This window comes from Apodemus sylvaticus, chromosome 9 (assembly GCF_947179515.1).
Source record: "Apodemus sylvaticus chromosome 9, mApoSyl1.1, whole genome shotgun sequence".
Lineage (NCBI taxonomy): Eukaryota > Metazoa > Chordata > Mammalia > Rodentia > Muridae > Apodemus > Apodemus sylvaticus.
The window spans coordinates 93,990,686-94,005,345 of NC_067480.1; the positions used below are offsets into that span (position 1 = coordinate 93,990,686).

Sequence of the window (14,660 nt, forward strand, 5' to 3'; positions counted from 1 at the left end):
CTATTTAACACTACTTGAGAACCTTGAGGACACATCATATTCTGCTTTCCTTTCTGTTTTTTAGAGCTTATAATATAATCAAAATATTTCTCCTTGCCTTTTCCCCCATCTCAGCTCTTGCACACACCTTTCCTTGCTCTCTTTCAAATTCATGGGCCTCTTTAAATTAAATGTTATTGCATATGCACACACACACACACACACACATATATATGTGTGTGTGTGTGTGTGTATGCATGTGTGTATGTATGAATGTATGTATGTATATAAGCTCACATGGCAGAGAATTGTCTTGTCCTAAATCCCACAGTGCCCAGCTGAAAAAGAAGGGACCACAGTGTGCTTCCTTTTTCTAGCTATTTTGTGAAAAAGTCGGCATAGAATGATGCATTATACGATACATCACATCACACTAAATCCAATATGCGACAGTGAAAGCCATCAAGACAGGTCTGTTTGAATTCATTTGGTGGAAATATTAAATCATTACAAGTCACTGTAATGTAGAGAGTAATTTAGAAGGTGGCAAGCTTGGTATATGGAATTTGCTCCCTTGCATTCTAACTGAATATTCTGGAAGCTAAAACCCTATAGTGACTAGGCTTTAGTGAGATTTAGTGAGATTTAAAAATCACCATTAACATACCATATATTCCCTAAAAGTTGTGCCTGCAATTACAAAGTCATCATGAATTGTCACAAGTGCCGAAATGCTTTAGCTTGCAGTCAGGTGTTTCACCCTGAAGAACAGGCAGTGGTGCAAGGAATGGTTTAGTGGGAAAATGAGACCTTTCTGTCAAGCATTCAGAATTAAAGGCTGATTTTTACGATTTTCTTAGTTGACTATGAAGATGGTGTTTTTCTTCCTTGATTTTCCTGGAGATATTTAGGAGCCATGACCAAGAACTGGGAGCAAGTAATGAGCGCTTGCTTTCTTCTTTAGTCTAATTAGCTGTGAAGATGCTAATGTGAAGATGTAAACATTCTTTTTTAGAAACTGCTTTTATTAGAAATGGAAGCTCAGTCTTCTGCTAGCTTTTTGGCATGCTAGATCAAGGCATTGTGGCAGGTGATTTGCTGAGCAGATCAATGGCTGTTTCTCATTTGGTGGCATACTCCTTAGTCTTAAGGAGTTACAGAGTAAAAGGAATAGAACCTTTCTTACTGGAGTTGTGCTTGACTCCTGCAGGACCATCCCCATCCGGGAGGAATGCTTATCTCCCCATAAGTGCACTCTCCATAGGTCTGGCCTTATTCAATGAATAAGGACCAGTTAGGGTAAAAATAAATGGGCCTTTGCTTATGCTCCAGAACTCTGACCATTGAACGGAGTACCATTGTGCAGTGATATCAAGATAGGTTGAGATGCTGCACATAAACAAATGGATCAGCTTCCTGATGTAGCAAGAGAAGGAGATGAGAGTTTGCACAGACTCCTCGGCTGGAAGCCCCTGGTTCTAGGGCCTAACATAGTCTAGGAAATTCACTGAGAAGGAGAAGAGCAAGAAGGACTAGTGTCACCGTAACAATGTGAATGGATATTCTTGGGAAATATGTAGGGAGCTGAAGCTGAGAGTGGCACAAAGAAACTTGTACCTGGGGTGACTCCTGGGACGTTTCTCTTTTGGAAGCAAGTCTCTTATGAAGTTTCTTACTTCTTCCACAGTCCACAAAGATTGGTCTTCAGCCTTCCTTTTTGTTGTGAAGGTCTACAGCACACAGGATGCATTTTACAATACCTCTAGGCGTGTCTAAGGCTTCCAGGCATTATGCAACTGAACAGAGAGAGCCAGGGGTAGTGTTTCCTTATACGTGACTCATAAAGTAGGCGATGTGGTCCTTGAAACCATGTAAGCAGTGTGTGTATAAATGAGAATATAAACGGAGGATAAGGGTTGTTACTGTAAGCTCAATTTTCAATCTGTGTTTGGATATAGAAGGTAGTGACTGTCGATTTGAACAGGCACATTTCAAAAACATAAAATGGAAAATTAGCCTATTGTTCAAATTTCATTCTAAGATCTGGGGTAGCACTCTGTAAGAAGGGGCAATAGCTCTCTAGGGAAAGGGCAGGATTTGAATTGCTTTCAAACATGTCAAAGACTGAAGCATACTTTAGCTTGAAGCACTCTTGAATGGGGTGGTCAAGGGGTCATTGTTTTCTGGAAGAGGGCATGATCCTAGTATGCCACCTTCCTTTTCTCCTTTCTCCTCTCTACATAAATGCAATCCTACAGGCACAGCCTTTCTCTAGAGGGAGACATGGGTGACATGGACTGTGATGGCCAGCTGGGAACACAGGGAGGAAGAAATTGATAGTGAAAGTAAGGCCTTTTTAAAAGTCAGCAAGAAATAAAGGCAAAGAAAAGACATTCACAAGACAAATGAAGCCTTGAGAGCCCAGTAATGAAATGGAAACACTGCTGTAAAATAGCTGTGTAAAACCCTGCCTCCATCCTTCCTTTCCTTTGACTGTGGCTGGTTCTGCCAAGGACAGCCAGCTTTAATTGCATTAGAAAGAATATTTCAGTGGTAAAATCTAAACAGAACATTATTTAAAAGAGAATTAGGCTTACATCTTGTCCATTAAGGCCAGCCAGACCAGTGTCTCCTTTGGCTCCCGGTTCACCCTGGAAAGGAATAATTTAAACAATAAAAAAAAAATGTTGTATTTCAAAACCTTTACTAAGAAAAATCAAGAAAGCTATGTCACTTGGCTATATATATGTAATAAAGTGATTAGTTTGCTAATCCCCTGAAAGAAACATGTACTTAAAAATAAGCAATTCTGAGCCCTAAAACCAGAGAAGTTCAAAGGTTCAACAGAGCACTATATAAAAATGATTAGAGTAGACTTAGAAGACGGATTATTTGTTTTCTTCTATAAGCAAGAAAGAACTTTCCGGAGGGCAATTTGGCAATATATATCAAGGCTCATAAATCAGTTCCTTCCACCTGGCCCTGTGATTTTACTTTAAGAATGTATCCTAAGGAAATAACCAGATGCAAAGCTTAAGGCACCTTATAACAAACACAGAGGTATTTATGAGAAACATTCCAAATGCCCAGGAATAAGGACCCGATCCAATAAATTATCACACATAGATAAATAGACTATGGTGCAGCCACAAAGGCCATGCTATGTTAATCTAAACAGTAGAACCCAAAGAACAAAGTAAAAAAATCCAGTGTATATATCCCAACCAATGTGCACCCTTTTAAAAAAAAGAGATTGAGTCTTCATTCCAATTGGGACATCTTTATGACAACCCACCTCACCAAAGCTTAGGGAACTTTGTGAGGAAGGAGGCAGAAAGAGAAGGAGGTGAACGAGTCTGTGAAGTGTCCGCTGGACAAGACGTAGTTACCACATTCACTAACGCATAGCACCCATAGACACCAGCACAAGACCAAACCAGTCCAAACCCCGGCATAGATGGTAGCGACACATTATAGGCTCTATCCCCTAATAGTGGGCTTCTGGCAGATGGAATATGTTATTAAGCCACAATTGTTGAAGATGATCATTAATGTCATGGTCAATGATACATAACAATAGTGACATAATTTTTTTTGCTCATTTCTGTCTGAAAGATGGATATATTTATTAGTATAGCATGTAAACCTATGCACAATTCAATTTCTTTTAAAAAAAATGCTAGTCTATTTATCCATTTACCTAATTACCTCCACATCAGACTTCAACAGGTCTTGGGAATAATAGTGGGGGCGGGGACAAAGTAAAACAATTAAAGTGATAGTTGATGCATTTTGTGACTATCAGTGTTTCTCTGCATGTCATCCTCGTGTTGTGTATAGAATGTGTGTTGAGTGTAGAGAGTGTGTAAGTATATTGTATGTATGTGTTTAGTGTGAGTGTGTGTGTCTAGTGTGTTGTGTATGTAGTGTATGTTGTGTGTGTGTAATGTGAACAGGTTGTAATACATTTGCTTTGCATCACTAAGGTGTTTTTTTACTTCTATTCTTTGTGAATTTTTTTGATGAGCATTGTTATTTTTCTTGGAAAAATATTAAATTAATGGGGGCTGGAGAGATGGCTGCTCTTCCAGAGGTCCTGAGTTCAATTCCCAGCAACTACATAGTGACTCACAACATTGTGTACTGGAATTGATGCCCTTTTCGGGTACGCATACACATAAAATAAATAAATCTTAAATACTATTAAATTAAGCAACCAGTTTTAAGAAATTAGTACATTTTAAAGAGTGAAATAGCCTATAAAGAGAAATGCATATATGTAGTCCCAATGATCTAAGATTATCAGCATCTAATAAAATGACGTATAAATGACCCCTGGGGTATGAAGCATACACACAGGCAAAATAAAAGGATAACCTCAGTTTTCCTAGCCTGTAGAGACTAGAAATGCAGTGAGGATTCTAGGCTTAAAATACAAGGTGAATAGTTACTCCAGAGTCTCAGTGTCCACTGGCCACATGTGTCTCTTTGGATTAATACCTTTTTTTAAAAGTTAAAAATTGATTATCCAATGAGATGGCTCAGTAGGTAACAGACTTGCCACTAGCTCTGGGACCCTAGATCAATATCTTCATCCCACATAGCAGAGGGAGAGAACTGATCCCCTGAGCTGTCCTCTGACTCCCACTGTGTGCAATGGCATGCAGGCCTTCTCTCCCACCACTCTCCAAACCCAAAACAAAACAAAGCACTATGAATGAACCGAATTTTAAGAATCATCTCCCAATCGCCCTAGACACATTTCAAGTGAGATCCATGCATTTTCTGTCATGACAGAGCATTCACCTGGACAGTGATGACCTAGACAGAGGATATTACCTATGGCATAAAGCTTAGGAGTCATGTTTCTGTCACCATAGGATGTGACTAATGGGGCGTGCAAAAAGACCCTAAAAATCTGCAGATTTTAATGACAGGAGTCCTATTAGCAGGGCTGAAGAGATGAGTTGTCAGTTAAGAACCCTGGCTGCTCTCCCGAGGACTCAGCTTCATTTGCTAGTACCCACCTGGGAACCCAAATCTGTCTGTAATTCTAGACCTGGGGGATCTAACATCCTCTTCTGGTTCCCAAGGTACCAGGGACATATGTGTATCACATAGGCATACATGCAGGGAAAACATCCATGTACATACAAACAAATTCTAAAAAGGAGTCCTACAAACCAAAGAGTACACATGGAGGGACTCATGCCTCTAGCTACATATGCAGCGGAGGATGGCCTTGTTGGACATCAATGGGAGGAAAGGACCTTGGTCCTGTGAAGGCTCAATGCTCCAGTGTAGAGGAATGCCAGGACAGGGAAGCAGGTGGGTTGGTGAGCAGGGAAAGGGGGAATGGGATAGGAGGTTTTCAGAGGGGAAACGAGGAAAGGATATAACATTTGAAATGTAAATAAAGAAAATATCTAATTTTAAAAGAAAAAGAAAAAGAAAAAAGAAAGTATAAAGCCAAAAATAAATAAGTAAATAAAAATAAAAGAGTCCCATTGACAGAGAAGAAAACATTTATCTATTTATGAAAAAGCATTGCCTATAAGTTGCATAACAGTTATTTATAAAAATGGAGTGAAATTTTTAGCATAGAAAGACAAATAGAATTTCACAGGTATCATCATCAATATTTAAAATGTATTTGACCACCAACACAATCTCAGGTTTGAAATAACTCTAGGGCCAGTGATTCTGTTCGATGGCATATCATACGCCTTGCATAAGTTGTGTGAAATCTGGGGTTCAGCTTTCAGCACCTCAAAATAGAGTTAAAATCATATATTCTTACAGGATGTTAGAAGACTTGGCACTGGCTGAAAGGAGGGCAAAGAGAGATGAGCGTTTGTGACGATGTAATGATGGTGAGGATGGTGATAGGATGGTGATGGTGAAGATGGTGGTAGTAATGGTGCTGATGCTGATGTGGCAACTGTGGTGCTGCAGTGAACAGAGCTGATAGTCTGATGAAGTTAATCCTGTAGGGTAAGAGGGTGCATTCCAACAGAAAACCAAAGAAGCAGCATACCACTTCAAAGTGATCTCAAGTTAATAAAAAAATTAATAATCGACTATAAGCACCAACATTCTACATAGGGGTAAACCAAAGTCAGGAGAATGTAAGTCGGATGCACAGGGACCCTAATTCAACTCAGGCACCCTGATTTAAAGCCAGCATTCTAAACATATTAAATTCATTTGTTTCAAAATATAAAATCACTATGAAGCTGAAATGCAGCACATATGGATCTCTTCAAAGAAAGAGGCAAATGTGCTTAAACTGTTCATAGTGTAGATCCCAGAAGGCACGCGGGGCTGGAGAGAGAGCTTGGTGGTCCAGGAAGCTCCCTGCTCCTCCAGAATGCTGAGTTTTGTGCCCAGCACTGACATTGGATGCCTTATACCTGCCTGTAACACCAGCTCTTAGGGGATATGGTTGCTTTGGTCTTCATGGACAAACACACATGCTCACCTGTGCCTGTGCACATGTGCATGTGTGTGCACACACACACACACGTGTGTGTGTGTGTGTGTGTGTGTGTGTGTGCATCTGTGCATGCATGTGTGTGTGTATGTGTGTGTGTGTGTGCATCTGTGCATGCATGCGTGTGTGTGTGTGTGTGTGTGTGTGTGTATGTGTGTGTGTGTATGCGTGCATGCATGCATACACACTCGCCTCCTCACACACAAAATGAATAAATAAATATTTTTTTAAAAAAAAAACTTAGGCTGGTCAGTGTTTTTATTGAAGGGCATGCAACTGGCAGAGTCAGGGTCCACAGTAAAGGTCCATCTGCTCTCTCCCTGCATACCTATCTATCTGTCATCTGGGTGTCTAACCTCAGACAGAGCTCTCGTCGGCTCTCTGTGGTGGGGTGTCCCCCACACTACTGGGTGTTCAATGTTATCCCAAGCCTCTTTGCACTGTAGACCAGAAGCCAGCCTGTCTTGTACTCCATGTCTCTTCGGTAACAGCAAATAGAAAAGCCTACAGACATTTCTAAATATCCCCTAGAGGATAACACTATTTCCAGTGAAGAAAACCATTGATAAATTTATTGCGCATATAGAGTATATATGTAGTATATTCATGATATGAAACTTTTCAGTGATCAAAACCATGTTGTAATAAAATAATGAAAAGAAGGAATGAAATGTGGAGTCTGGCACTTAATTCTGGGTTGATCAAATAATACTTGTAAGCTTTAAAGGATGGAAAGAATGGGCAGCTGAATGTAGCCAGGCCTTGGAGCAGAGAGTGCATCCCCAAGCATGGAATAAGATAGCCATCACAGAGAAAACGTACTGTGTCTCATAAATTATTAACAAACTAATAGGCTATTATAATCTAAACCAAGAATAAGTTAGAAAAATATTATTTGGTGTCAGACTGATTAAAATAATTAGCAGGGAGATTTTTCATTGTTAATTTTAGAAAAGGTATATACTAACTGGTAGTCAGGCTAAGTATGTGGTGGAAAGGCACCAAAGAAGAACATATATATTGGATGATGAGCTTGTTTTAAGTGGAATCAACTGTTCGGGTCCTACACTGGGAACACATGATCTTGACGGCTTCTCTGTTTTAAATTCTATCATCGTTTGCAAACACAAAGTGGTGGGTTTTAAATCCAGACAAGAAAAAAAAACCCACCATACATTCATGTGTTGCATATTAAATACATAGCAAACAAAAGAAAGTTGAAAATAGTAACCAGCTGCTGCTTCTTTCTCTCCACTGGAGGGAAATTAACATGAACAAAACCATAGCATTCAAAGTTTTATCTCAAATTTAAGAAGCACTTACTTTGACATCAGAGGAAATTAGCCAGCAGGAGGAGCAGAGGTTGTTTCTTGGTATTTGACTTGGTTTTAAAAGATGAAATATTTTTAAAGAGACAGAAATTCTGAGGGTTCTTTAAAAGAATATATATATATATATATTCATAGCTGGGCAGTGGTGGTGTGCACTTGTAATCCCAGCACCGGGAGGCAGAGGCAGGTGGATTTCTGAGTTCGAGGCCAGCCTGGTCTACAGAGTGAGTTCCAGGACAGCCAGGACTATACAGAGAAACCCTGTCTCAAAAAAACCAAATCCAAAAAACCAATATATATATTCCACTGATATATATATATATCACTGGAAAGTTAAACTGACAGGAACCTAAAATCAATTCTAACCAAAAGAATTCTAACCAAATATGGAGGACACATGGTAGTTAAGCCTCACTGATGATTTTTCTACTGTCTGTTCTTTCATAAAACTAATGTTAAGATTAGATCATGTAGTCAAGTAGCAAAGTCCTTTATACAGTGTATCAATTAACCCTGAAACGTCTGTAAAAACAGGTAGTTATTAACATTAATGTTGTATAATTCTGTAGATATCATCAATAACATAAGAGCACATATTTCCCCTACCAGGATCTGTGCTTTGTGCAGGATAGATTATTCTTTTAATGTGTCTGTAGATGTGACAGCAGGTGCCTACAGAGAGGCCTGAGATGTTGGATCCTCACAGGGCTCAAGTTAGAGGTAGCTGTGAATCTCCCAACACAGGGGCTGGGAACCAAACTTTGGTCCTCTGCAAAAAGAATACACTCTGTAGCAGTTGGAATGAGAATGGCCCCCATCATCTCATGGGTCAAATACTTGGACCCCAGTTGGTGGAATTGGTTGGGAAGATAAGGAGTTAGACCCTGCCTGAGGAGGTGTGTCACTCTGACTGAGATGAGGAGGATGAGGTGGAGACTTCAAAAGACTCTTCCCAGTGTGCCTCTCATGAACTCCTCACTGTGTGGATAGTGATGTGAACTCTCAGCTGTTCCTGCCACCAGGCCTTTGCTGTGCCATCATGGACTCTAACTCTCTGAAAATATAAGCCCAATTAAACATGGGACCAGATGACTTCAGTGCAGAATTCTATCAGACCTTCAAAGAAGACCTAACACCAGTACTCTTCAAACTGTTCCACAAAATAGAAACAGAAGGAACACTACCCAACTCGTTCTACAAAGCCACAATTACACTGATACCAAAACCACACAAAGATCCAACAAAGAAAGAGAACTTCAGGCCAATTTCCCTTATGAATATTGATGCAAAAATACTCAATAAAATTCTTGCCAACTGAATCCAAGAACACATCAAAACGATCATCCACCACGATCAAGTGGGCTTCATTCCAGGGATGCAGGGATGGTTTAATATAAGGAAAACCATCAATGTAATCCACTACATAATCAAACTCAAAGAAAAGAACCATATGATCATTTCAATAGATCATCTAAACAGTCCCATAACCCCTAAAGAAATAGAAGGGGTCATAGAAAGTCTCCCAACCAGAAAAAGCACAGGACCAGATGGCTTCAGTGCAGAATTCTATCAGCCCTTCATAGAAGACCTAACACCAATACTCTTCAAACTATTCCACAAAATAGAAACAGAAGAAACACTACCCAACTCGTTCTATGAAGCTACAGTTATGCTGATACTAAAACCACACAAAGATCCAACAAAGAAATAGAACTTCAGGCCAATTTCCCTTATGGATATCCATGTAAAAATACTTAACAAAATTCTTGCCAACTGAATCCAAGAAGACATCAAAATGATCATCCACCATGATCAAGTAGGCTTCATCCCAGGGATGCAGGAATGGTTCAATATAAGGAAATCCATCAATGTAATACACTACATAAACAAACTCAAAGAAAAAAAAACATATGATCATTTCATTAGATGCTGAAAAAGCATTTGGCAAAATTCAGCATCCTTTCATGCTGAAAGTCATGGAAAGAACAGGAATTCAAGGCCATACCTAAACATAGTTAAAGCAATATTCAGCAAACCAGTAGCCAACATCAAACTAAATGGGGAGAAACTTGAAGCAATCCTACTAAAATCAGGGACTAGACAAGGCTGTCCTCTCTCTCCATTTCTTTTCAATATAGTACTTGAAATTCTAGCTAGAGCAATTAGACAACATAAGGAGGTTAAGGGGATATAAATTGGAAAGGGAGAAGTCAAATTATCACTATTTGCAGATGACAGGATAGTCTACTTAAGTGACCCAAAAAATTCCACCAGAGAACTCCTACAGTTGATAAACAACTTCAGCAATGTGGCTGGTTATAAAATCAACTCAAGCAAATCAGTAGCCTTCCTATACTCAAAGGATAAGCAGGCTGAGAAAGAAGTTAGGGAAATGACACCCTTCACAATAGCCACAAACAATATAAAGTATCTTGGTGTGACTCTAACCAAACAAGTGAAAGATCTATATGACAAGAACTTCTGCTCTCTGAGGAAGGAAATCGAAGAAGACCTCAGAAAATGGAAAAATCTGCCATGCTCGTGGATTGGCAGGATTAATCTAGCTAAAATGGCCATCTTGCCAAAAGCAATCTACAGATTCAATGCAATCCCCATCAAAATCCCAACTCAGTTCTTCACAGAGTTAGAAAAAGCAATTCTCAAATTTATCTGGAATAACAAAAAAACCAGGATACCTAAAACTATTCTCAACAGTAAAAGAACTTCTGGGGGAATCAGACCTCAAGCAATACTACAGAGCAATAGTGTTAAAAACTGCATGGTATTGTCACAGGAACAGGCAAGTGGACGAATGGAATAGAATTGAAGACCCAGAAATGAATCCACACACCTGTGGTCACTTGATCTTCGACAAAGGAGCAGAAAACATCTAGTGGAAAAAAGATAGCCTTTTCAACAAATGGTGCTGGTTCAACTGGAGATCAGCATGCTGGAGAATGTGAATTGATCCATTCTTATCTCCTTGTACTAGGCTCAACTCCAAGTGGATCAAGGACCTCCACATAAAACCAGACACACTGAAACTAATATAAAAGAAACTGGGGAAAACCCATGAGGACATGGGCACAGGGGAAAAGTTCCTGAACAGAACACCAAGAGCTTATGCTCTAAGATCAAGAATTGACAAATGGGATCTCATAAAATTACAAAGTTTCTTTAAGGCAAAGGACACTGCCAAAAGGACAAAACAGCAACCAACAAACTGGGAAAAGATCTTCACCAACCCTACATCCGATAGAGGGCTAATATCCAATATATACAAAGAACTCAAGAAGGTAGACCCTGGGGAACCAAATAACCCTATTAAAAATTGGGTACAGACCTAAACAGAATTTTCACCTGAAGAAATTCGGATGGCTGAGAAGCATCTTAAGAAATGCTCAACATCATTAGTCATTAGGGAAATGCAAATCAAAACAACCCTGAGATTTCACTTCACACCAGTCAGAATGGCTAAGGTTAAAAACTAAGGAGACAGCAGGTGTTGACAAGGATGTGGAGAAAGAGGAACACTCCTTCACTGCTGGTGGGATTGTAAGATGGTACAACCACTATGGAAATCAGTCTGGTGGTTCCTAAGAAAACTGGACATGACACTTCCAGAAGATCCTGCTATACCTCTCCTGGGCATATACCCAGAGGATTCCCCAGCATGCAATAAGGACACATGCTCCACTATGTTCATAGCAGCCTTATTTATAATAGCCTTAAACTGGAAAGGACCCAGATATCCCTCAATGGAAGAATGGATACAGAAAATGTGGTATATTTACACAATGGAGTACTATTCAGCAATTAAAAACAATGAATTCATGATTTTATTTTTTTTTTTTAGGCAAATGGATGGAACTGGAAATTATCATCCTAAGCGAGGTAACGCAATCACAAAAGAATACACATGGAATGCAATCATTGATAAGTGGATATTAATTAGCCCTGAAGCTCTGAATACTGAAGATACAATTAGCATATCAAATGATTCCCATAAAGAAGGAAGAAGAGGGCCCTGATCCAGAAAGGCTTGATCCAGCATTGTAGGGGAGTACCAGGACAGAGAAAAGGGAGGGGGAAAGACAGGAGAATGGATGAAGAGAAGAGGAGTTATGGAACTTATGGAGGGGGGAGCTGGGAAAGGGGAAAGCTTATGGAATGTAAACAAAGAATATAGAAAATAAAATATAAATAAATAAAAATAAATGCTTTCTTTTGTAAGTTATCTTGGTCATGGCACTTTCAAGATAGAAAAGTAAACACATCTATGTCCTTAACCATTGATCCATTTATCCAGCTCAATAAGTGCTGCATTCAATTCTCTCAGAAACCACAATTGGTTAGTATTTTCATTCCTACTTGCTGGTATAGGTCAGAGACTCTAAGTGACTTCCAGGCTCAAAGAACTTCCGCCATTCCAAGTTACTTGTTCAGTAAAAGTACAAACTCATCTGGTTTAAGTTCCTTTGTCTACAGACCTGGGGCTTTCATTGATTTTCAGCTGTAGCTGACAGACAACTCCTATAAAGTTGTGTGCATCGCCAAGGTGCATTTTAAACTGTATCCTTGCAGCTTTCTTTGGTTTTCTGTTTTTGAAGTTGTTTTGAAGCAAATAAATTAATTTGACTGTGGCAAGACAGCATGGGGGGAGAGACGGACTGATGCTTCTGAGTATCAAAGGTTAGGAGAGTTAGTCCATTAGTATGTCAGCTTTGAGAGAGGGACAATCCCAAGTCACATCTTCTGGTTTCCTGAGGCGACCTCAGCCACATTTGCCAAGGTGCCCTTATTGAGAAGCAGCTCACCGACAACCATTACTGTCCCCGTTAAGTCTTATCAAACTGTACCCCTTCCCTCAGTTCTGCTTCTTGCGATGTTTCCTAGTCTATAATCGAATAAATCTTTCCAGAGACACATTCAATGGGGTTCTTCAAAAATATTCCTAAGGACTAAATATAAGGTCTATTACTTGAAACACAAAAATGCATGTCTAGCTAAAATTTTTCTCTAGTCACTGACATTCAAAACAGAGTGGAGTGGTGGCTCAGGCCTTTCATCCCAGCGAGTGAGAGGCAGAGGCAGAGGCAGAGGCAGAGGCAGAGGCAGAGGCAGAGGCAGAGGCAGAGGCAGAGGCAGAGGCAGAGGCAGAGGCAGAGGCAGAGGCAGAGGCAGAGGCAGAGGCAAAGGCAGGAATATCTCTGTGAGCTCAAGCCTAACCTGATTTACAAACTTGAGTTGAAAGCCAGCCAGCCAGGACTATACAAAAACAAACAAGCAACAACAACAACAATAGCTCCAGAAAGATGCAGCCTTTCTGATGATTTGCCAACTCAAACAGTAGACAGTTACGCTCAATAAACAGTTTAACCTAGAGTCCATTATTGTTTCCAGAGTCATGGCTAGCAGTTAACTCTACTAATTGCTACAGGAGGAAACTGCCCTGTTGACATTTATATGAGCACTGCAAAATTCAAGACTCTGTTAGAATCAGCCTTTGGGAAAGACCCACTAGGCAATGGTCATTCATGTTCACTAATATAGCCTCAGAATTTCCAAGCTCCTAAAATCTCCGTTTTTGGAATAGAAACAAAAGAGGCATTTTCAGAATTGTTCCCATAACTTCGGATGGTGACAGGCTGCAGTTCACCAGTGCACCATGGGAAACATGACAGTGCAGGACATTAGCAAACTGCGCATTACAGCCTACCCCTTCCAATCACTTACAACTGCAGTTTCTAGGTGATAAATGGCAAATAGTAAGAAGCAAATCCTCTAGAAATGAGAGAGCAAGACAACAGAAATAGAGAAAGAGAGGCAGAAGGGGAATGGGGGAGAGGCGGCTGGTTTTTACAGATGGAGTCAGCATAGCAATAAATCCTATCTGGTGGAATAGAACAAGAGAGTGGTGTTTTGGGGGAAAGCCAGGTCCAAAGGGATGTCTACGGGAGGAGATAGATGATGGGCAAAAACAAGACATCAAATGAAACATTAAAGGGCCATTCCTCAAAGCCACTAATCTGGACTGACTGGGCTCTCAGATGTACACAAGGACAGAGGCACAGAGTAGGTCTCCCACAAACAACTCTTTGATGAAGATCACAGAGAATCCCGAGGCAAAACTATGCAATTTGAAATGACAGTGTTAGGCTGACTCAGGCCTGGTGCCACATGTAGAGTAAATCCCCCAAACTGCCAAATCATCTGTGTAATGGTCTGACCATTTCCAAATTACCGCAATGTCAGCAATAATATTTCAGACCATTTCCAAAATTCCCCATTTCATTTTATTCTGCTGATGCGGAAAGGAAATGAAACTCGATACACATTTGAGAGAAGCAATTCTGTCTTCTGCAGCTGCTGCCCGGTATCCAGACAGAATGACAGATCCAGGGAATTCTCCATAATCATCATGGGCCAATTTCAACTAGGTCCGGGAGCCATCGCTTTCCTCTCTGTCCCTAACTCATTTCTTGTCTAACTAGGATGAATGCATTACAGAATTTTTTTTTCTTTGCTGGTTTGGGAATGAAAGTTTCTAGAAATAAATTTTTAAAGTGAATTGCCACTCTCTTAGAATTAACAAGATGCTGAGTATAAAAAAAATTATGGTAGAAAAAAATCATTTTTTTTCCGAGCTGTAATTTCTTTATCCATAAACCTGAGCTAAGGGTTTAATCTAGCTATTATTTTGAGCTAACCTCCTGGGAAAGGTGTTTATAAACCACTCATAAATTGTTCTTTGTCAAAATAGAAACATTCATTACTATAGATTCATGATATTGAAAACAGTAGTATGATCTGTGTAATCCATGCCTCTGGATTGAAACATTCCTTCAGGAAACAGG

General features: G+C 39.9%; 1 protein-coding gene across 1 annotated transcript in view; it reads right to left on the reverse strand.

Annotated features, from left to right (window-relative positions):
* Positions 1 to 14,660, reverse strand: part of Col19a1 (collagen type XIX alpha 1 chain) — a 301,599-nt gene that overhangs the window by 188,208 nt on the left and 98,731 nt on the right. The window contains exon 11 of the mRNA XM_052192819.1: positions 2,577 to 2,630. Within this exon, the coding sequence (XP_052048779.1) occupies positions 2,577 to 2,630 (54 nt within the window). The remainder of the gene's footprint in view (positions 1 to 2,576; positions 2,631 to 14,660) is intronic.